The sequence below is a fragment of the Dryobates pubescens genome, chromosome 38 (genome assembly GCF_014839835.1).
Source record: "Dryobates pubescens isolate bDryPub1 chromosome 38, bDryPub1.pri, whole genome shotgun sequence".
Lineage (NCBI taxonomy): Eukaryota > Metazoa > Chordata > Aves > Piciformes > Picidae > Dryobates > Dryobates pubescens.
In genome coordinates, this window is record NC_071649.1 from 422174 (window position 1) to 443665 (window position 21492).

The 21492-nt window shown below is 45.7% G+C and overlaps 1 protein-coding gene across 1 annotated transcript in view; it reads right to left on the bottom strand.

Moving 5' to 3' along the window:
* The window catches only part of GLB1 (galactosidase beta 1), a 41327-nt gene that overhangs the window by 12840 nt on the left and 6995 nt on the right, over window positions 1–21492 (bottom strand). Inside the window, exons 2-11 of the mRNA XM_054177125.1 lie at window positions 15649–15815; window positions 11899–12049; window positions 11558–11618; window positions 9920–10014; window positions 8530–8710; window positions 7111–7169; window positions 5625–5746; window positions 5483–5523; window positions 3545–3657; window positions 452–526 (exon numbers count right to left, since the gene is read on the bottom strand). Coding sequence (XP_054033100.1) covers window positions 452–526; window positions 3545–3657; window positions 5483–5523; window positions 5625–5746; window positions 7111–7169; window positions 8530–8710; window positions 9920–10014; window positions 11558–11618; window positions 11899–12049; window positions 15649–15815 — 1065 coding nt within the window. The remainder of the gene's footprint in view (window positions 1–451; window positions 527–3544; window positions 3658–5482; window positions 5524–5624; window positions 5747–7110; window positions 7170–8529; window positions 8711–9919; window positions 10015–11557; window positions 11619–11898; window positions 12050–15648; window positions 15816–21492) is intronic.

Here is a 21492-nt window from a genome sequence, read left to right on the forward strand (position 1 = left end):
AGCTCCCTTTCAACCTGAACCATTCTATGACTAGGAATCACCATGAGGTTGGACTTGGAGGTCTTTTCCCACCAAAACAATTCCATGAGTTATCTTGCACAACTATGATTCTGGTGTGTTAATAATGTATTCATTCCAGGTTTGCAAAACTTCAGGCATATGCTCCATGTTATTTTTCTCTCCAGATAACAAACATCATCTAATTTTCCACCCTGGGCATGACTCACAGGATCACAGGATGCTAGGGGTTGGAAGGAACCTCTGGAGATCACTCCCAACTCCCAAGCTCTGCTCACTCCTACCTGAAAATTTTCTTTCAATGTTCTCTTCTTTAGTTGGTGTGGAAGCTAGAGACTGCCAGGATATCCTCAAAACCATTTCATTTTTTAATCCCTAAACAAAGCTGCAGCACTACAGAAAGATCCACAGCATATCACAGATATTCACTTACCTTCTGCAAGCGAAGCTTCCCATATGCAAACTTGGGTGTTGTGGGAGGGATAAGGCCTTCTGGTAACTCCTTGTACTAGACAGGAAAGAAGCAAACAGCAAACATATGAATACTAAATACAAACATGCTTTGAGTGAATTCTCACTTTCTACTTTGGCTAAAAATAGATGACCTCCATGTGCTAAAGGATTGCAGCTGTGTCCAGTCTAACATGGAGAAGGCTTTCAGAAAAGTCTGACTTGATCACATATGACAAAGAACTTTAAATAACTCTTCAATTTGAGGTTATGGTAGACAGTGTAGTGACTACATGAACTGCCAAAGAATCACAGTGTCCTTGGAGCCCTCCCCATGGCACACATTTGCATTACTGTCTTCCACAGCCCTTCTGCAGTGGTCACCACCAGTTCACAGAACTTGAGTTAACCTTTCCAAGGCTTTAGGGCAGTATTGCTACCTGACTCTTCCTTAACAGTACTTCCCGATGGGAATTATTAGAGTTATAGAATGGTCTGGGTTGGAAGGGACCTCCAAAGGTCACCTACTCCAACCCCCCTGCACTCAGCAGGGACATCCTCCACTAGATCAGGTTGCCCAGAGTCCTGTTGAGACTGACTTTGAATATATCCAGGCCTGGGGCCCCAACCACCTCCCTGGGCAACCGGTTGCAGTGTTCCACCACCCTCATGGTAAAGAACTTGTTCTTAAATCCAGTCTAAATCTACACTTCTAATTTCAAATTGTTGTCTCTTGTACCATCCCTACAGGCCTTTGTAAACAATCCCTCTCCAGCTTTCTTGCAAGTCCCCTTCAGATACTGGAAGGCTGCTGTTAGCCTCTTGTGCCTTTCCTTTCAGTGTTACTGGGCTCCACTACCACCTGGTAACCATTACTGGGCTGGTTTGGTTGAGAAGCAGGCTTTGACACCACAGCCTCCTCCACAGCTCCATGAACCCCAGAGGTCCCATCATTAGCTTCCCACTGGTCCTGCTCCAAACTGCCCAAGCATAGGGATGCACAACAAGGAAGAACTCTGTCAGACAATCTCTGTTTACTTCTTGCCTTGTGTCTCCATGAAGAGCCACCTGAGATCAGCAGAGAGGAGTGAAAAATGTCTACCACTTCTTGGATATATTTGAGGAGGGGCAAGCCTCCTCAAGTGGCTTTCTGCCCCACACCCTAGTCCCCTCCATTCTGAGCCTACAGCCTTCTTTTCTCCTGGCCATCATCTACTCCCTGTCCTGCCATTATTCATCTACTGCAGTGCCCACTCTTTCCATCTCTTCTTTCATTTCTTGAGCACAGCCCTGTGTGCACATTACAGAGCAAACACTTCTGCAGGTGAGATGTGCTGAAGACACCAAAGCCTACATTTTAATACACTCTCACAAATGACTGCTTTCATGAAGTCTTAATCTGTATATTCAGTGACTGCTGGGTGCTTACTTGGGTAGCTCCTGGGGTTCTTTTGACATAAGTGTAGTGAGGGTCTGAAAGGTAATTCTTCTGAAGAGATTTTAGAATAGATAGGATAGGATAGGATAGGATTAACCAGGTTAGAAAAGACCTTTGAGATCATTGAGTCCAACCTATCACCCAACACCATCTAAGCAACTAAACCATGGCACCAAGCACCCCCCTAAACACCTCCAGTGATGGTTACTCCACCACCTCCCTGGGCAGCACATTCCAACAGCTAACAACACTTTCTGGGAAGAATTTTCTCCTCACCTCCACCCTAAACATCCCCTGGCACAGCTTGAGACTGTGTCCTCTTGTTCTGGTACTGGTTGCCTGGGAGAAGGGTTTGGAGCACAAGCCCTGTGAGGAGAGGCTGAGGGAGGTGGGGTTGCTTAGCCTGGAGAAGAGGAGGCTCAGGGCAGGCCATATTGCTCTCTACAACTACCTGAAGGGAGGTTGTAGCCAGGTGGGGGTTGGTCTCTTCTCCCAGGCAAGCAGCACCAGAACAAGAGGACACAGTCTCAAGCTGTGCCAGGGGAGGTTCAGACTGGACGTTAGGAAGAAATTCTACAGAGAGAGAGTGATTGGCCATTGGAATGTGCTGCCCAGGGAGGTGGTGGAGTCACCATCACTGGCAGTGTTTAAGAAGAGCCTGGATGAGGCACTTGGTGCCATGGTTTAGTTGATTAGATGGTGTTGGATGATGGGTTGGATGCAATGATCTTGAAGGTCTCTCCCAACCTGGTTTATTCTATTCTATATGTTAGGTCATACTGAACACTTCAGATCTTACTGAGGCTCTCTCACTGCACTAGAACACTACTTACAATTCAGATAGGATCTTGCCTTGAAGAAAACAATTCAAAACCAGGAAGTTTGGGAATGTCTCTGATGAGAAAAGCTGTATGGAGGCAATATATTCCCTTTGAGAGGCTATCAAAATTATTCCATCAGTGGAAAGCTTAGGGGTAAGAGAGAAATTGAAGAAACTGACCCACAGCAGGACTTCCACAGGCATGGGTATAAAGCCACACTCAACCCTATATGAAGTGTAATGCACTTCTGGGAGATCTACTCTCATCAAAAATGTACCTTCTAGAGAGCAGGGATGTGGCTGGCATGTAACAGGACAGCAAGTATCAACCTGAGCCTTGGGATTCCCATGGAATCTGTTTCAAAGCCTCATCCAAACAGTCTCCAAGACTATTCCAAACCCAGATACAGGCTCCATGTTTCACTTCAATTTCCAGTTTGTGGAGATACTGTGCATTTTCACAGCAAGGTCAAGATGGTTCCAGGAGCTATAGTTTTTGGCATCACAAAACCAAGCTGTGTTCATTTGGATAGGCATGCTCCTTCTCACACAGGCCCAGAACCAAAGCATGAAGCTTGGGATACAGACCTGCACCTGTACCCCTGTTTTTGAAAGAAAGGAGGGAGCCATGGGGACAGAGAACAGCCAGAGAAGTGCAAGATCTTTGTAACAGCAAGCAGTTGGGTTGGCTTAGCTGCCTTGTTTTGCTTCACTTCCCTTACCTGCAGAAAACAGTAGATTCAGAAGTATCTCAGACCAAGAGAAGAGTGAGAGAGTTTGCAGTACAACAGGGCTGCTTCTGTCCCTGGGACACTCACCATACCAATAACTTCCCTCAAGGCAAAGTACTTCTCTGTTAGATCCCCTGCTTCGCTCAGAGGAGCATCGTAGTCATAGCTAGTGGGCTGTGGCATATAGGGCATATTAGCACCTGAGGGAAGGGAGAAGAGCAAAACAAAAACATCAGCAATGCAAAAAGTGCAACAGTTGGCTTTCTTCCAAAGCTATCAACTTCAGAATCCCCTCCAACCACAGCCAGGATTGCTACATTTCTAGATCCAGCATAGGCCTTCTGATTTGGAGTAGAGAAAATATTCTTGGGTGGAGGACAACATCCTTCTGAGCTCACACTGCCCTGCCAGACCACCTGCAGCAATATTCTGAGGAGAACCAAATGTATCCATGTTTTAAGTGGGCTGAGCGAAGCAAAAGTAGCATTTCCAAAGATAAATACCACCTGTGTTTGGTACAACATGCTGGCAGCAGATGGTGAACTGCTACCGCAGACACCTGCAGGAAAGGACTTGGGGGTGCTGGTGCACGAGAAGCTGGACATGAGCAGATGGTGTGTGCTTGCAGCCCAGAAGGCCAATAGCAGCCTGGGCTGCATCAAAAGCAGCATGGCCAGAGATGGAGAGAGGGGATTCTGCCTCTCTGCTCTGGTGCGACCTCACCTGCAGCCAGCTCTGGAGCCTTCAACACAGGAAGGACATGGACCTGATGGAGCAGGTCCAGAGGAGGGCCACAGAAACGATCAGGGGGTTGGAGCACCTCTGCTATGAGGACAGGCTGAGAGAGCTGGGGCTGTTCAGCCTGGAGAAGAGAAGGCTCCAGAGAGACCTAAAAGCAACCTTCCAGTACCTAAAGGGGGCTACAAGGTGGCTGCAGAGGGACTGCTTGCAAAGGCCTGCAAGGACAGGATGAGGGGCAATGGTTTGAAATGAGAGGAGAGCACACTGAGATTGGGTATTAGGAACAAGTTTTGCACCACGAGGGTGATGGAACACTGCAACAGGTTGCTCAGGGAGGAAGCTGAGGCCCCATCCCTGGAGATACTCAAGATCAGGCTCTACAGGGCTCTGAGCAACTTGATCTGGAGAGCTGCCAAACAGAGAGGGACCTGGGGGTGCTGATTGACACCCGCCTAAACATGAGCCAGCAGTGTGTCCAGGTGGCCAAGAAGGCCAATGGCATCCTGGCCTGCATCAGGAATAGTGTGGCCAGCAGGAGCAGGGAGGTCATTGTGCCCCTGTACTCTGCATTGGTTAGGCCACACCTTGAGTCCTGTGTCCAGTTCTGGGCCCCTCAGTTTAAGAAGGACATCGAGACACTTGAACGTGTCCAGAGAAGGGCAACAAGGCTGGGGAGAGGCCTTGAGCACAGCCCTGTGAGGAGAGGCTGAGGGAGCTGGGATTGTTTAGCCTGGAGAAGAGAAGGATCAGAGGTGACCTCATTGCCCTCTACAACTACCTGAAAGGTGGTTGTAGACAGGAGGGGGTTGGTCTCTTCTCCCAGGCAACCAGCACCAGAACAAGGGGACACAGTCTCAAGTTGTGCCAGGGGAGGTTTAGACTCGAGGTGAGGAAAAAGTTCTTCACTGAGCGAGTCATTCGTCATTGGAATGTGCTGCCCAGGGAGGTGGTGGAGTCGCCATCCCTGGAGGTGTTCAAGGGGAGATTGGACGTGGCACTTGGTGCCATGGTCTAGTTGTGAGGTCTGTTGGAACAGGTTGGACTTGATGATCCTTGGGGTCTCTTCCAACCTTAGTTACTATGATACTGTGATACTGTGATCTAGTGCAGGATGTCCCTGCTGCCTGCAGGGGGTTTGGACTAGATGACCTTTAGAGGTCCCCCTTAACCCAAACCGTTCTCTGATTCTCAGGCACAGCTTTTATTCTTTCACAGCATACACTGCTGCCTACATTCACAAACAGCTCCCCTACATCAGCAATACAAATTAAAACCATTTCTTACCATTCCAATAGGCAAAGTTAGTTCCACCCATAAACATGTACCTAAAAAGGAAGGAAAGCCATCCATTTAAAAATCAGGTTTTATTGAATTGGACAAACCAAAAAAACCCACCTAAATAAAGCCCTACTGAACAGACACTTACAGGTTAACATTAGCACCACGTTCCAGGATCTCATTGAGTGTTTTAGCTATGGTTTGTGTGGGCACAACAGAGTGACGGTGCCCCCAGTGATCCAACCAGCCAGTGTAGAACTCAGAATTAACCTGAAAGCAGGAAGTGCAAAAGAGGAAGGGAAAACATAAAGAAGGAACAAGAACAGAATTCAGTGTGATTTAAGGCTACTAACCATAAGAGGCAAGAGGGGGAAAAAAGGCACCTTGACTCATTTAGGCCATTTCTAGACTGCTATAAACACAGCAAAGCCTACACCAACAGTTCAGCAGATTACTGATCAAAGAAACTAAAAGACTGTTTCAATAATTTCACAGTACCACAGTGCATTAGAGGTTGGAAGGGACCTCCAGAGACCGAGTCCAACCCCTCTGCCAAAACAGGATCACTTAGGGTAGTCCACATAGGAATACATCCAGGTGGGTTTGGAAAGTCTCCAGAGAAGGAGACTCCACAACCTCTCTGGGCAGCCTGCTCCAGGGCTCTGTCACCCTCCCTGTAAAGAAGTTTCTCCTCATGTTGAGGTGAAATCTTCTATGTTCAAGCTTGAACCTGTGGTTTCTTGTCTTACTACTGTACACCACTGAAAAGAGCTTGGCTCCCTCCACTTGACACCCACCCCTCAGATACTGACAGGCATTGATGAGATCCAATCTCAGTCTTCTCCTCTCCAGACTAAACAGCCCCAGCGCTCTCAGTCTCTCTTCATAGGGGAGATGCTCAAGTCCCCTAATCATCCTCATATTGGAAAATAATTGCTTAAGTACCAATGAGCATGGACCACCCTGAAACCTGCCCACATGAACATGCCGACTATCCTGGGTGATCCTGCTTTGGCACAGGGGGTTGGACTCGATCTCTGGAGGTGCCTTCCAACCTCTAATTTTCTGTGATTCTCTTTCAGATGCTTGGCATTCACATAGATGCTGGAACCAGTAAGCTCTCTGCACAATAGCACACACAGATTAGATGCCATGAAAAAGAAGCCTTTCCAACGATCAAATTGTGTAACCTTGTACCCTCTGTGGGTCTTCTCTCTTGTCAAATGGCTTCCAGTGATCTCACATCCCATTACAGCTTGTGTAAAACCTCTAGGGTAGCTGAAAACAGGAAGCAACTTCTAACCTGCCCTTTTAATTTTGCTTTTGACTTCCACCCACACACGTACTTCACTAACTCCTCTAATCACAGCCACTGCTTCTGCTGCTCTGTAAACATTTGTCTTAGCCAGGAAAAAAAATACTGAAATAAAATTGATGCCCTTTGAGAATCAAAAAGTCTTTGCAGAGCAGCAGTTCATGTGGATTTGACAAACACACACAGAAGCTCCTCTGCTTTTTCTGACTTGGAAATGATGCCCTTGTAAGCATGCCCTGCAAACACTGCTGTCAGCTCCTCTCTTATTAAATACTGCAAGATTGGGACCAACACAAGAAATGTAAGTGAAAAGACATACCAAAGGCCCTGTGGGTTCACTGCTCCTTTGAGCTAAGAATGCTGCTGTGACATTGCCACCTATAAGCAGACACACAAAAAAACCCCAGCTGAGTTGCTCCATCCGAGAATTTTCCAGTCCTTCATTTGACAGAATTGGGATCTCCTCCAACAAACACCATGCAAGAATCCAGGCAAGAAAGTTACTTCAGAAAACACAGGAATCAATACTTTGGATTCCAGTGTTCAAGCTGCAGAACTTATTTAAAATAGATATACATGCATGTAGGTCCTTGCTCTTGAGATACCTCTTCTGAAAACACATTTTCTTCTCAGGAGTTACATCCTGGCACCCAAAAAAAATCTGAGATCCATCAGAATTGCTCCATATGAACATGAGGGAGTTCACAATTTCAATCTACTTGTAAGAAAACAGACTCCTGCTAAGTACACAGGTGGGGGCTGGTCTCTTCTCCCAGGCAACCAGCACCAGAACAAGAGGACACAGTCTCAAGCTGCACCAGGGGAGGTTTAGGCTGGAGGTGAGGAAAAAGTTCTTCCCAGAAAGAGTACTTGGCCATTGGAATGTGCTGCCCAGGGAGGTGGTGGAGTCACCGTCCTTGGAGGTGCTCAAGAGGGGACTGGATTTGGCACTTGCAGCCATGGTTTAGTAGTCATGAGGTGTTGGGTGATAGGTTGGACTTGATGATCTCCGAGGTCTTTTCCAACCCTATTGATTCTATGATTCTATTCTATGATTGATTGTGGAGAGAAGAATGTACAATAGAGCTCACATGAAAAACTATGGCAAGATCATGCAGTTTGTTTCTTGTGCCTCAAGCCTATTTTGCCAAGCCTGTGCAGCATATGAACGTTTACATCACTAACTCTCCTATCAAAAGGGCTCTTTCTCAACACACTGTGGCTGATTCTCCATTCTTCAGGCCAGCATCACAGCAAATTGTGGCAGTGTGCACATTCCTAATACTGATCTTCAGCAGCCAGTAACTACTGGCTTAAAAAGAAATGGATCATGAGGGCTGATTCTGGGACAGAGGACATTAAAAAGAAACAACAACAAAAAAACCCAAACCAACAAACAAAACAACCCCAACAAACCAAAACAATAAAAAAAAACCCCAAACCCACACACCAAAAAAGGTCAAATCAAGCAAAAAAATACATCAAAAAATTATATCAAAAAGTTAATTAATGGAATCAATGCCAACTATTACTGCTATGGTGTAAAGAAAGTGATCCTGACTCTCTAACTGGGTACTTGTGGGCAGTTTTAGTAGATTTAAGAGTTCACCAAGTGCCTGCTAAATGCTATTAAAACAAAGCAGACAGGTTTGTCAAGCAGTCAGGTCACTCCCTCCTGCCACAAACACACACAACCAATTGCTTGGGGTTTTTTTGGTAACAAACAGCAGTCTCCAACCTGGGGCAAAGTCCACTGTTGCATAAAGACCCTGAAGAGCTCCACATCTCAAGTGAAACTGGCTTGCACCATCGGTTGTGAACAGCACCACCTCATCCCCAAGATGCTGGCGGAAGAGCTTCAGAAGGGAACGCAGATAGTCGTAGTCACAAGCGAAGTAGCTTCCATACTCGTTCTCTACCTGCACAGAAGTAAAGCAGTCACCAATTTCAGTCTATATCTGATACCAAAAATGCAAATCTCAGACCCAACTCCCCTGTGCTTTTGATAGTAATGCTGAAATGCCAGTTTCACTCCAGACCTGAGGAGTGAGAGAAGATGATGCTGCCAGGCACTCCTTCCTCCTACTTGTGGGAGGTAAAGTCATTCTCCTACAAAATCATCCTCCACATAAAACTCTCTTACTACTTAGCAACAGTGATCAAAACAGTCTCTATTAAACATGCAGAGCTGACCCCACCTCTCAAGCAGAATAATGAATCTATAGAACAGATTGGAACATGGAGCAAAGCTGGGCTTTCAGACACAGGGGCTCAGATGAATAGCAAAGCATTCAATGGACTTAAGGGACTAAAGGGAGAAGGACAATCTGAGAGGTATGAATCATGCCCCCTTCCCAAGGGGATGGACTTTCCAGCCTCAGATCCAATGCCACATACACCTGAAGGTTATTCCTGAAAATCCTGTTGTAAGCTTCTTATTTTTGCCAAGGAATAACTTTCCCTGATGCTTTTGCTCCACAGACAACAGACGCTGGTCAAGAACAGTGGCCGTGGGCATATTGTAAAGGTCTCCTCCCCTATCCTCTGCCAACCAGGGAGTCTTAAAAAATAAATTAAAACAACGCTTCTCTTATGGTCAAATAGTAAGAATATGGAACACATCAGCAGTACACATCTAGAAAGAGTTTAAGAGAGAAGCTAAGAGCCATGAATGCTCAGCATTGTGTCCTGAAACATTCACAGTTAAGTTAGGTGCTAAGAACTGAAAAGCTTACTTCTGGAGGCTGCTTTTGTCACAAGTTTTAAGCTGACTCCATAAAGGTTTTGCCTTTATCTGCAGGTATCTTTATTCCCCTATTGTCTGTCAGGGCAATTGTAATGTATTTTGGCTATATGTGAACACTGGCATGAAACTCAGCTCTAAAAAGCTCCACAACTTTCCTCTATTGCTTTCTACAGTCGTGGGGAACAAGTCTGACAGATGAGTGCTCTCAGTTTTGGATACAATGCATTAGGGTAAAAGGGATGAGGGATTTCATCAAAATCCTTCAGCTCCCTGAAACTGTAAAGGAACACCTTTGACATGACTGTGCAACACCCATGGAGTGTCTGCAAGAACAATGTAAGTATCCATGCTGCTGGGGTTTGTTTGATTTGAAGGAAGTTACCTGCACCATGATGACTGGACCACCATTTTCATAGAGGTGAGGCCTCATCTTTGGCAAAAGGACACCCATCCACTTTTCTACTGCTGCCAGGTAATCTGTGATACACAAAACATAAATCTTTCACAACTTCCCTGCCTGTTATTGTTGGGTTTAATTCTATAGGGATAGATTTCACCTGAATATGTAAAGTATAACAGCACAGCATTTAATGAACTGATGAGCTCTTACAAATTGTCCCCCAAATGTCAGCTTCCAGTACAGATTGCTAGCAAGTAGAGCATTTAAATACTGGCAAACTCTGAAAATCCCTAGAGAGGCTTTAATCCCACTCACACAAGTTGTTCTAATACATTTCAACAGCAAAACAAAATGAAATGTTGCTATATGTACTATTTCTTTGAACAGATAACTTGTCCCACAGTAAGAAAGAAGTCAGATAGGATACATCTCTGTCCCCTAATACACACCCCACTAATCAAGTTGATCTCCTGTCTGATCTCATCCCTCCATGTCTGGTCCAGTGTCAGACAGCACATAAGAATCATAGAATGTTAAGGGTTGAAAGGAACCTCCAGAGATTGAGTCCAATCCTCCTACCAAAGCAGGATCACCCAGGGCAGATCTCACAGGAATACATCCAGGAAGGTTTTGAAAGTCTCCAGAGAAGGAGATTCCACAACTTCTCTGGGCAGCCTGTTCCAGGGCTCTATCACCCTCATCATCAAGAAGTGTCTCCTCATGTTGAGGTGGAAGCCCCTGTGTTCCAGCTTGTACCTGTTGTTCCTTGTCCTATCACTGGGCACCACCAAGAACAGCCTGGCACCTTCATCCTGACACCCACCCCTCAGATATTTATAGACATTGATCAGAATCCCTCGCAGCCTTCTGTTCTCCAGACTAAACAGTCCCAGGGCTCTCAGTCTTTCTTCACAGGAGAGATGAGTTCAAGTCCCTTCATCATCCTCATAGTTCTGCCTTGACCATCTCAAGCAGAGTGCAGTCTCTTAAATTGGGGAGCCCAAAACTGGACACAACATTCCAGGTGTGGTCTCACCAGGGCAGAGTAGAGTGTAAGAAGAACCTCCCTAGACCTGCTAGACACACTTTCCTCGATGCAGCCCAGGATACCATTGGTCCTGATATTTAAGAATGCTGTAACTGTTTCTGGAGTTACAAAAGCACACTGACCAGCCAGCAAGGATCCCCATGATGAGTGGCCAGTTGGCTACTGCAAAACTGAAAGCTGACTGCCACCTGTCTTTTCCTTCAATGGCAACAATGATTTCTCTCTGGGCACAAATGTTCATAGAACCATAGAACTGTTAGGGTTGGAAGGGACCTCAAGTTTCATCTAGTTCCAACCCCCCTGCCACGGGCAGGGACACATCACACTACAGCAGGTTGCCCAGAGCCACATCCAGCCTGGCCTTAAAAACCTCCTGGGATGGGGCTTCATGAAACTTGTCAATACCTCAGAAACATTCTACCTTGCTTTGTTCCTTTTTATACAGTTCTTGAATGCATACTTCTAAAGCAAAAGCACTGAAGATGTTACTCACAGGGTAACTGAAGCTCAAATATGAATTATCTGGAAATGGCCTAAAGTGTATTTTTGCCAGTCCTTTTTGTTGCCTCTACCTGAATCAGAAGACCTGAGAACAATAGATTTCTTCTCCAGCAGCCATGCAGGAAGACCTCCCTGGAAGAAAGGGATCACTTCAGTGACCATGTTTAGGAAATGCAAGAAGAATTTAGCCTGAAGATTGATTTTCTACAAGCAAGCAATAATCCCCAGTGAAAAAAAAGAAATACAAAAGTAGCTTTGCACAGTAAGAAGCCCCTCAGGATGCATGGATTTTAATACACTAAACCAAGAGTCTGCTCCAAGGTTACACCAGGTATGTTTGCCTACTTTAAGACAAAACCATTTTGCTTTACATTTACCCTAGAAATGAGGTAAGCGTTACAAAAGGCTGTACCATGTCCCACTCTGCACAGATGTAAGGTCCAGCTCTCAGGATAACCAGCAAACCAGTCTCGTTAGCAAGCTGCAGGAAATACTCCAGATCCCTGTCACCAGAAAAATCATACACACCAGGCTGGGGTTCATGGTAGTTCCAGGGCACATACCTGTGAAGAGAGAACATCTGCCATTATCACAGAATCACTCTCCACACATTTACTTTTTCTGCACATAGAATAGGATAGAATTAACCAGGTTGGAAAAGATCTTCGAGATCATCAAGTCCAACCTATCACCCAGCACCATCTAACCAACTAAACCATGGCACCAAGTGCCTCAGCCAGGCTCTTCTTAAACACCTCCAGTGATGGGGACTCCACCACCTCCCTGGGCAGCACATTCCAATGGCCAATCTCTCTTTCTGGGAAGAATTTCTTCCTAACATCCAGCCTAAACCTCCCCTGGCACAGCTTGAGACTGTGTCCTCTTGTTCTGGTGCTGCTTCCCTGGGAGAAGACACCAACCCCCACCTGGCTACAACCTCCCTTCAGGGAGTTGTAGAGAGCAAGAAGGTCTCCCCTGAGCCTCCTCTTCTCCAGGCTAAGCAACCCCAGCTCCCTCAGCCTCTCCTCACAGGGCTGTGCTCCAGACCTCTCCCCAGCTTTGTTGCCCTTCTCTGGATACCTTCCAGCAACTCAACATCTTTCCTACACTGAGGGGCCCAGAACTGGACACAGGACTCAAGGTGTGGCCTAACCAGTGCTGAGTCCAGGGGCAGAATGACTTCCCTGCTCCTGCTGGCCACAATGTTCCTGATACAGGCCAGGGTGCTGTTGGCCTTCTTGGCCACCTGGGCACACTGCAGGCTCATGTTCCACCTACCATCGACCAGCACCCCCAGGTCCCTCTCTGCCTGGCTGCTCTCCAGCCACTCTGACCCCAGCCTGTAGCACTGCAAGGGGTTGTTGTGGCCAACGTGTAGAACCTGGCACTTCGATGTGTTCAATCTCATGCCCTTGGACTCTGCCCATCTGTCCAGCCTGGCAAGGGCCCTCTGCAGAGCTCTCCTACCCGCTAACCCATAGGTTTGTACTCCCTCTGTAAGAACTGTTGCCACTGTTGTAAAACCCAAACTGTGGCTAGTCAAGCGAGGATCCTCTCAGGCAACACTTCTCTTGCTGTCTAGGTTTGGTTATATGTTTCAGAGTTGATTTTGTAAGGGAAGGGAAGTGCAAAAAAACCTATTGCTTTCAATAAGCAAAACCTCCAGGACCCCTTTCATGAGCACCTTGCTGCAATGGCCACACTCAGACATGCCTGCACATGAACTTCAAATACAAAAATTAGAAGCTTGAAACTATCTTCATCTACAGGAGAATTTTCTCTACAATATCAGGCTGTGAGTTTTAACAGCAGAACATTAAGCAGCCTGTGCTGCTCCCATAAATAATAGAGCTGCATTTTATACCTAGGAGTCTTTAGAAAATGGAAATTGTGTTTATGTTTTCATTAATAGATACTCTAAACAGCAGCTCTGTCCCAAAGGGAATTTTCTATAGCTTTACAGTTTTCTGCATTTAGTAAAACAAATGCAGTGCTCAGCATTCTGTTAACTTTATGAGCCTGTCAGGTAACTGCTGAGTCTTCCAGGAGGCTTCTCTACTGATCTGTGAATCCTGTAAACATTTAGCCCCATCTGGTGGTGGTTTACTTCCTCCATACCACCCCAAAGCACTAACGTTCAGTCCTTTCCAGATGTCTTTGATGACATTCATTTCCAGCTGTCAGTTCAGGAACTCAAAACATGGACAGTTACCCTTCTGAGACAGATGCCACTGTGTGCAACCTGCTGAGGTAGGCATTTGAGCTCCTAAGTATGCCTCCATCACCTGCTGGGATGTCACACCAACCACACCATCAAATTTCAGCCTGCTGCCTTGGTGTTTTAAGCTTTAATGAAGCTTCAAGCTTCCTGTCATTTGTTTTCCCAATAACCTGTGGTTATTCCTTAAGATGCTTCCAGCAGCAGATGGTTAAACACGTAACACTGCCTGTGCTCATGCAAAGAGCCCCAGATGAGCTGCTCGCTCCATCATTAGCTGGATGAGGCATCAAGCATAGCAAGCCTTTTGAAATGAGGCTGCAGAGAACAGGAAGGAGAGCAGGTCTGCCTTGCTTCCACTACTAGGTATGTACAAGAACAAGCCTGTAATAAAAGGATCCTGTTTCCATTGAAGCAGTAAGCTTCACTGGGAGAGCCCTGATAAGAACCAGAACCTTGATAAGAACCAGAAAGGCTCCCATCTTACAAATTATCTTCACTCCTTCCTGCACAGTAGAAAGACACCAGTGCAAATCAGAAAAGCACAGGATAAGAGGTATCAACAAGTGGGGGGGGGGGGGGGGGGGAACCACCAACAAAAAAACAAACCTAACCTAATTAACAGGAGATTACAAAGGAAGTAGGAAGCAACAGGGAAGAAAAACAAACCAGCCCTGCAGCAACACTGCCATTAATCAACAGTTATGGGGGGAATGGGAAAGGAAAGATTCCTGTCTCAGACCACCAGTGATGCAGCAGAGCCATGAACAGGGAATTCCAAAGAAAAAAGGGATTGACTGAAAAAGCTGGAAATCAACAGAGGGCAATGAAGATATACAGGCATTGGGGGGAAAAGAAAATACATCAAGGAAGTATGAGACACTGTGGACCACAGGAGTCACCTCTCAGGACCCAGGCTGATCTTCATGAGACATCAAAAGCTACAATTTTCTGGTCCTTTTCAGATTACTTCAGTAAAAATTATTACATGGGCAATTCCAGCAACTCTGACCTGAATAAGGGTGTTACTGAATCCCATTGTTCTTACACAACAGAAATGCCCTTGGCAGAGGCAGAGCACATTCAATTGTTTTATAGTTACTGAAGTTCACAGTCCAACAATTGACTCCAGGTCATGTTTGCGCCCTGGGTTGTGAAGCAAGAGGTGTTGTCTATCAGCAGGGAAATGGACTTTTAGCTGTGATGTGCCCAACTGTCCCAGTCTATGCTGTTAGAGGTCACCCTTCACTTCTCTGGAGCTTTTTCACCTATTAAAAATTAATAAACCAAGTTAACAATGGTAGCAATCCACTTAGCTACTCACAGTCTGCATCAAGAGGAGTGTGGCCAGCAGGGCAAGAGAGGGGATTTTCCCCCTTGACTCTGTTCTGCTGAGATTTCACCTCCAAAACTGCCTCCAGCTCTGGTGTCCCCATCACAGGACACAGAGCTGTTGGACTGAGTCCAGAGGAGGCCACAAAGATGAGCCAAGGGCTGGAGCACCTCTGCTGTGAGGACAGGCTGAGAGAACTGGCGTTGTTCAGCCTGGAGAAGAGAAGATCCCAGGGGGACCTTAGAGCTGCCTTCCAATACCTGAAGGGATCCTACAGGAAGGCTGAAAAGGAACTCTTCACAAGGGTGTCTAGAGACAGGATGAGGGGGAATGGTTTGAAGCTGAGGGAGAGCAGGGTTAGAATGGAGCTGAGGAAGAAGCTCTTCAGTCTGAGGGTGGTGAGACTCTGGAACAGGCTGCCAAGGGAGGCTGTGGATGCCTCCTCCCTGGGAGTGTTGAAGGCCAGGTTGGATGAGGCCTTGAGCAGCTGAGTCTAGTTGAGAGGTGTCCCTGCCCACGGCAGGGGGGTTCAAGTAGATGATCTCTGAGGTCCCTTCCAACCTGAGCCATTCTGTGACTACAAATGACTTTCCAAGGCCACAGCTCCTTACGTCTGAATGGCATCAAGCCCTGCCATCTTCATCTTCAGCAGGCGGTCCTTCCAGTAGTAGCTGGGCACCCGCGAGTAGTGAATGCTGCCCGAGATGTACCGGAAGGGTCTCCCGTCCTTGACGAAGCAGCCGCAGTCATAATCAATCCCAAAACTCCTGGGTACAGTCTGTATACAGAAAAAAACAAACCAAACCAAACTATAAAAAAACAAAGAAAGAAAGAAAGAAAACCAAACCAAACCCCAAAGCAAACACCAACAAACCCCAAACCACCCCAAACCCCAACACAAACCACCCCAAACCCCAACACAAACCACCCCAAACCCCAAACACAAACCACCCCAAACCCCAAACAACCCCAAACCCCAACACAAACCACCCCAAACCCAAACCACCCCAAACCCCAACACAAACCACCCCAAACCCAAACCACCCCAAACCCCAACACAAACAACCCCAAACACAAAGAACCCCAAACCCCAACCAACCCAAACCCCAAACCACCCCAAACCCCAAACACAAACCCCAAACACAAACAACCCCAAACCCAAACCACCCCAAACCCCAAACTCCAACACAAACAACCCCAAACACAAAGAACCCCAAACCCCAACCACCCCAAACACAAACCACCCCAAACCCAAACCAACCCAAACCCCAACCAACCCAAACAACCCCAAACACAAAGAACCCCAAACCCCAACCAACCCAAACCCAACCAAGCAAAAAACCCCCAACAACCCCCAACAAAAAAAAACACAACAAAAAACACACCCCAACAAAAAAAAACCCCAGCCAAACAAAAAATCCCCACCCAAAATAAAACAAACCAAAATAAACCAAATGAAAAATAACCCCCAAACTATAAAAATCAAAAAACAAAAGCAAAACAAAACCAAAACCCCCAAACAAAAAGAACAAACAAAAAACCCCAAAAGGCAAAGAACTCCAAACAAAACAAACCCATACCAACAAAACAAAAACCCCAACAAAAGCCAAAGAAACAAAAGAGAAAACAAACCCACAAACCAAACCAAGATATAAACCAAAACACAGGCAAAAAAAAAAACCCACAGAAACCAAAACTCCACAATGAAATCTTTTGCTGCCTTGAAAGACACAGAGAGCAGTCTCTCCAAGATCTGTGGGTTGGTCACGGTGTTGTGGCAGTGATGGGTTAACAGTTGGACTTGATGGTCTTAAAGGTCTCTTATGACCAAAATCTCTCTATGGTGTTGTGGCTGTAAGGTACAGTGGTGTCAAAATAACTGATGGCAAACGGCTCTCTGCTAGCTTAACACACCCAAGGACTACAATCCTTCTGCCAGCCACTCAGCAGTGGCAGGATGCACTCCCACCCCAAAGCCACATGATCTCTCCACTCTTAGCAAGTCCCTAACACCACCTTTCTACAGGGATGCCTTCTGCAGCTCCTCACACTGGTGCAAATGATGAGGAACTCGTTAGAGAGACACCTGCTGAATGCCAACACTTTGCACTCAATGCTTCAGCTTAACTAAACTGATGAAAAATCACAACCCTAATTCCAACTTCATGTCATGCCCAAGTCTAGAAGCAAAATGCAGCTGGGAGCTTTTGAGGAACACATACATTTGAAATGCTCCAGGGCAACAACACCACAGACATTTGAAAGCTTAGTTTCTGCTAAGAATAAAACTGACAGATCAGCCTGGTGAACCACATGTAGTAAAGTAAGTCACTAAAAATTAGTCATTTTTGGAGAAAGTCCTACTTCCAATAGCTCTCCAGGTAAGCACACAAAAAGCAGTGACCTTTAAGAATTAAGAATCATCTGCACTTCCTAGCCCTAAGAAAAATCCCTCAATTTCACAAGCATGGGATTACTCCTCAAGGAAGCCTGTGATCTTATTAAGATTTAATCAGTCTGGAGAAGAGAAAGCTCCAGGGAGACCTAAGAGCAGCCTTCCAGTACCTAATGGGGCCTACAAAAAGGCTGCAGAGGGACTGTTTACAAAGTCCTGTAGGGATAGGATGAGTGGCATTGGTTTGAAATTGGAGAAGAGCAGACTTAGACTGGATGTTAAGAACAAATTCTTCAGCAGCAGGGTGGTGGAACACTGCAACAGGTTGCCCAGGGAGGTAGCCGAAGCCCCATCCCTGGAGATATTCAAGGTCAGGCTGGACAAGGCTCTGAGCAACCTGATCTAGTGGGGGATGTCCTTGCTGGCTGCAGAGGGGTAGGACTAGATGGCATTTGGAGATCCCTTGCAACCCAAACCATTCTATGATTCTACTATGACTAACAGAAGCATTTCTTTGGTTTGCTAAAAGCAAGGGAAAACAAAAGACCTTTTTCTTAAGCACCTGGCCCTTTTAAACCAAAAGTTAACATCTCATATCTTACACCTCTTATGTATCTTTGGCTTCCCTCTCACCAGTACTACTTTAGTCCTCCACATACAACTAAACAGTTGGTTATGTTCTGTGACACTGCATTTGCATTTTATCAGACTCACTACTGAACACATTTTTTAGAACCCCCTTCAATTAAAGATCAGGAGGGACTTGCAAAGCAAAATCCTAAGTCAGTAAGAGCAATCAGCTCCCTACACCCATCAGAAATTAAGGAGTTAAGCAAACAAACTGGATGTTATCCTAGTCTAAATGAAACACCTGTCAACTGTGTAAATTAAAAGCTGATGAGAACACTGGCCATGTTCTTGAAAAGCTGAGACTGGGTCTGTCCCATACTGAGAGATGGGCTTAGCAATAAATTAAACAAAACCAAAGTGATGATACTAGAAAGGCCTCACTACATGAGAGCCACTCACCATCCAACATGGATAAATTAGGTAGGGCCCAACAGACCACACAGTTTTGAAGAGCTTCCCATGAAACCAATTCTTCCTCTTAACTGGTGAACAATTTTGTTGCAACAGTGTGTACAACTACAAGTAGAGTCAAAAATCATGGGGAAAGTGAAATGCAGATCTATGGTTACACGGGAACTGCAAGTGTATGTACTAAAACTCCTGGACCCAAATGCCAACCAAGAGCACGGTTCTTAGTGCAACAGAACAACAAAAAAGAGCCAGTGCAATGTGTCATGGGTCAAAAGGGCAAGAAAACAAGCTGTTAAGTACAGTGCACAAAGAAAACAATAGGCTCTCCTAAAAAGGGAGGACAACATTGCTGAGTAAACATGCCTGCAGCTACTATTATTAAATGAAGCAACTGAATACCAAAGGCTTGAAAACTACAAACTCCAACAGTGTTTAGGAAAAGCCTACAGTGCATTGCAACTGTGCCAAAAGACCTTTCTTGAAAAAAAAAGTAAAATAAAGTTATGGAATACATCCTCAATGCACATAGCAATCCAAAACACTCTGCCAACAGTGAACAAGTGAAATTGTCGATGTGGTGGTCATAACAACAGGAGAAGATACAGCCCTGAGCTGGCAAGCTAAGAACTGCCAAGGGACTTCCAAATACTGCATGGTGGAAGCTTTTTAAGCTCTGATCCCACAAACATACAGCCATTACTAACATTACTTAAAAGAGTTCCACAGAAGTTGAAATAAATCTTGACTCAGGGGTATGGATGTGCCAGGTCTCCACAAAACCAGGACCTTACAGAGCTGAGAAACACAAACCAACTACTCTGGAACAAAAGTAACTCCAAAAGTTTGGATTCTTCCTGACAAATTACCCTGTTGCAGTAACTGTTAAGCCTCAAGTAAATTTTTACTGCAGAGGATGCACAGGTGTATCACCTGTTTGCTTTCCTTTCAGTTCACATATCTGTGACTGGGGTTTTTTGCTGATATTTAATGTATAACCTGCATCTCGATTCCTGGGCATGCTGCACTAGGATGGAATTGCACTGTGTGTGTATCCCCAAAGGACACCGATCAACCTTACTAATATCCAGCAAACGTTCCACATCCTTCAGATACTCTTTACTCTAGGGCACTATGGAAAGTTGCAGGAAAGTGTCCAGAGAAGGACAACAAAGCTGGGGAGGAGTTTGGAGCACAGCCCTGTGAGGAGAGGCTGAGGGAGCTGGGGTTGCTTAGCCTGGAGAAGAGGAGGCTCAGGGGAGACCTTATTGCCATCTACAACTACCTGAAGGGAGGTTGTAGCCAGGTGGGGGTTGGTCTCTTCTCCCAGGCTGGATGTTGAGAGGAAGTTCTTCAGAGCAAGAGAGATTGGCCATTGGAATGTGCTGCCCAGGGAGGTGGTAGAGTCCCCATCCCTGGAGGTGTTTAAGAAGAGTCTGGATGAGGCACTTGGTGCCATGGTTTCGTTGATTAGATGGTGTTGGGTGATAGGTTGGACTTGATGATCTCAAAGGCCTTTTCCAACCTGGTTAATTCTGTATTCCGTATTAATGCAGAGCTGAGTGCTTCAAAATGATCATGACTATAGGAAACTTGGAACTGGAGTGTGCTACAACAATTCTATAACATTTTTTTTAGTGAAAAAGATAAACATTAAGGGGGGGGGGAGAGGAGTGCATGAAGAAATTATTATCCCTGGAAATAAAGGAGTGTCAAAATAAATTGCTCTTTCTGCCTAAGAGAGGATTTTAAAGCTTTAACTATAACTGAAATTACCTTCCCTACACATACACGTGCTGATATTGGATTATTATGGGGGTGAGGAGAGGGAGGAAGCTGCCAGAGCACTTGCTCCAGCTCATGTTATCCACTGCCCTCTGTAAGCAACTTCCCTTCATGACCAGTTACTCAACATTCCTTTATTGTCAGTGCATGACTCTCCTGACTGCTTTCAGAGCAGAGCTTGCAACAAAACCATTCTGATAATGAATTTATGTCTGGCTCTGTCAATATCATCCACTCACAGCTGTGAATACACAGCAGTAAGTAATTCCTGGCATCCATCTACTAAATGGGGTAGTGGGGCTGCTGGCTTGGTAAGCAGCTCCAACAAACTAACTGCACACTGGAGGACGCCAGCTCATTCAGACCACATGATACCAATACCCAGCTGAAAATAAATGCTCTTCCAACATTTTGTAATGGTGTATATCTCTCAAAACAGAAAAAAAATATTTATCACAGATTCAGCATATTAAGCTATTTAACAGTATCTAGAATCTACCATTGTCCAAATTTACAAAACAGGGTTTTTTTTCTGATTTGGAAAGGAAACAAATGTGGCTACAAATCCTCAGTGAACCCCTCCACCTGTGAAAGTTTCTAATCCTTACCCCAAAGCTTAGGTATCTCTCCCCATTCTCTACCCCAAAGTTCAAGTATCAAAGCTGAGAACCACAAGCTACACATTTTCTGCTGCTCCATCCAAAACAAAGATCCTCTTACTACCTTTTCTCTGCCCTTGCAGTGGTCCCTTACTCTGCATCACACTTCATCTCTTCACTCTGCTCTTCTTTCCCCTAGGAGGCATCAAGCAAATCCCAGTATGAAGGGGGGCTACAAGAAAGCCCTTTTCAGGATGCCAGGTAGTGACAGGACTAAGAGGAATGGAGTAAAACTAGAAGTGGGTAGATTCAGATTGGATGTGAGGAGGAAGTTCTTCCCCATGAGGGTGGTGAGACACTGGCACAGGTTGCCCAGGGAGGTGGTGGAAGCCTCATCCCTGGAGGTTTTTGCAGTCAGGCTGGCTGTGGCTGTGAGCAACCTGCTGTAGTGTGAGGTGTCCCTGCCCATGGCAGGGGGGTTGAAACTAAATGATCCTTGAGGTGCCTTCCAACCCCTACAATTCTATGATTCTATGAATAGTGGCCTCACCTTTCCCAGTTCCCACCATGCCTCAACTTAGCAGCACTTTGAAAAACAAGGCAGTTGTATTGCCTGTAGCTTTCTGTTGGTGACTAGA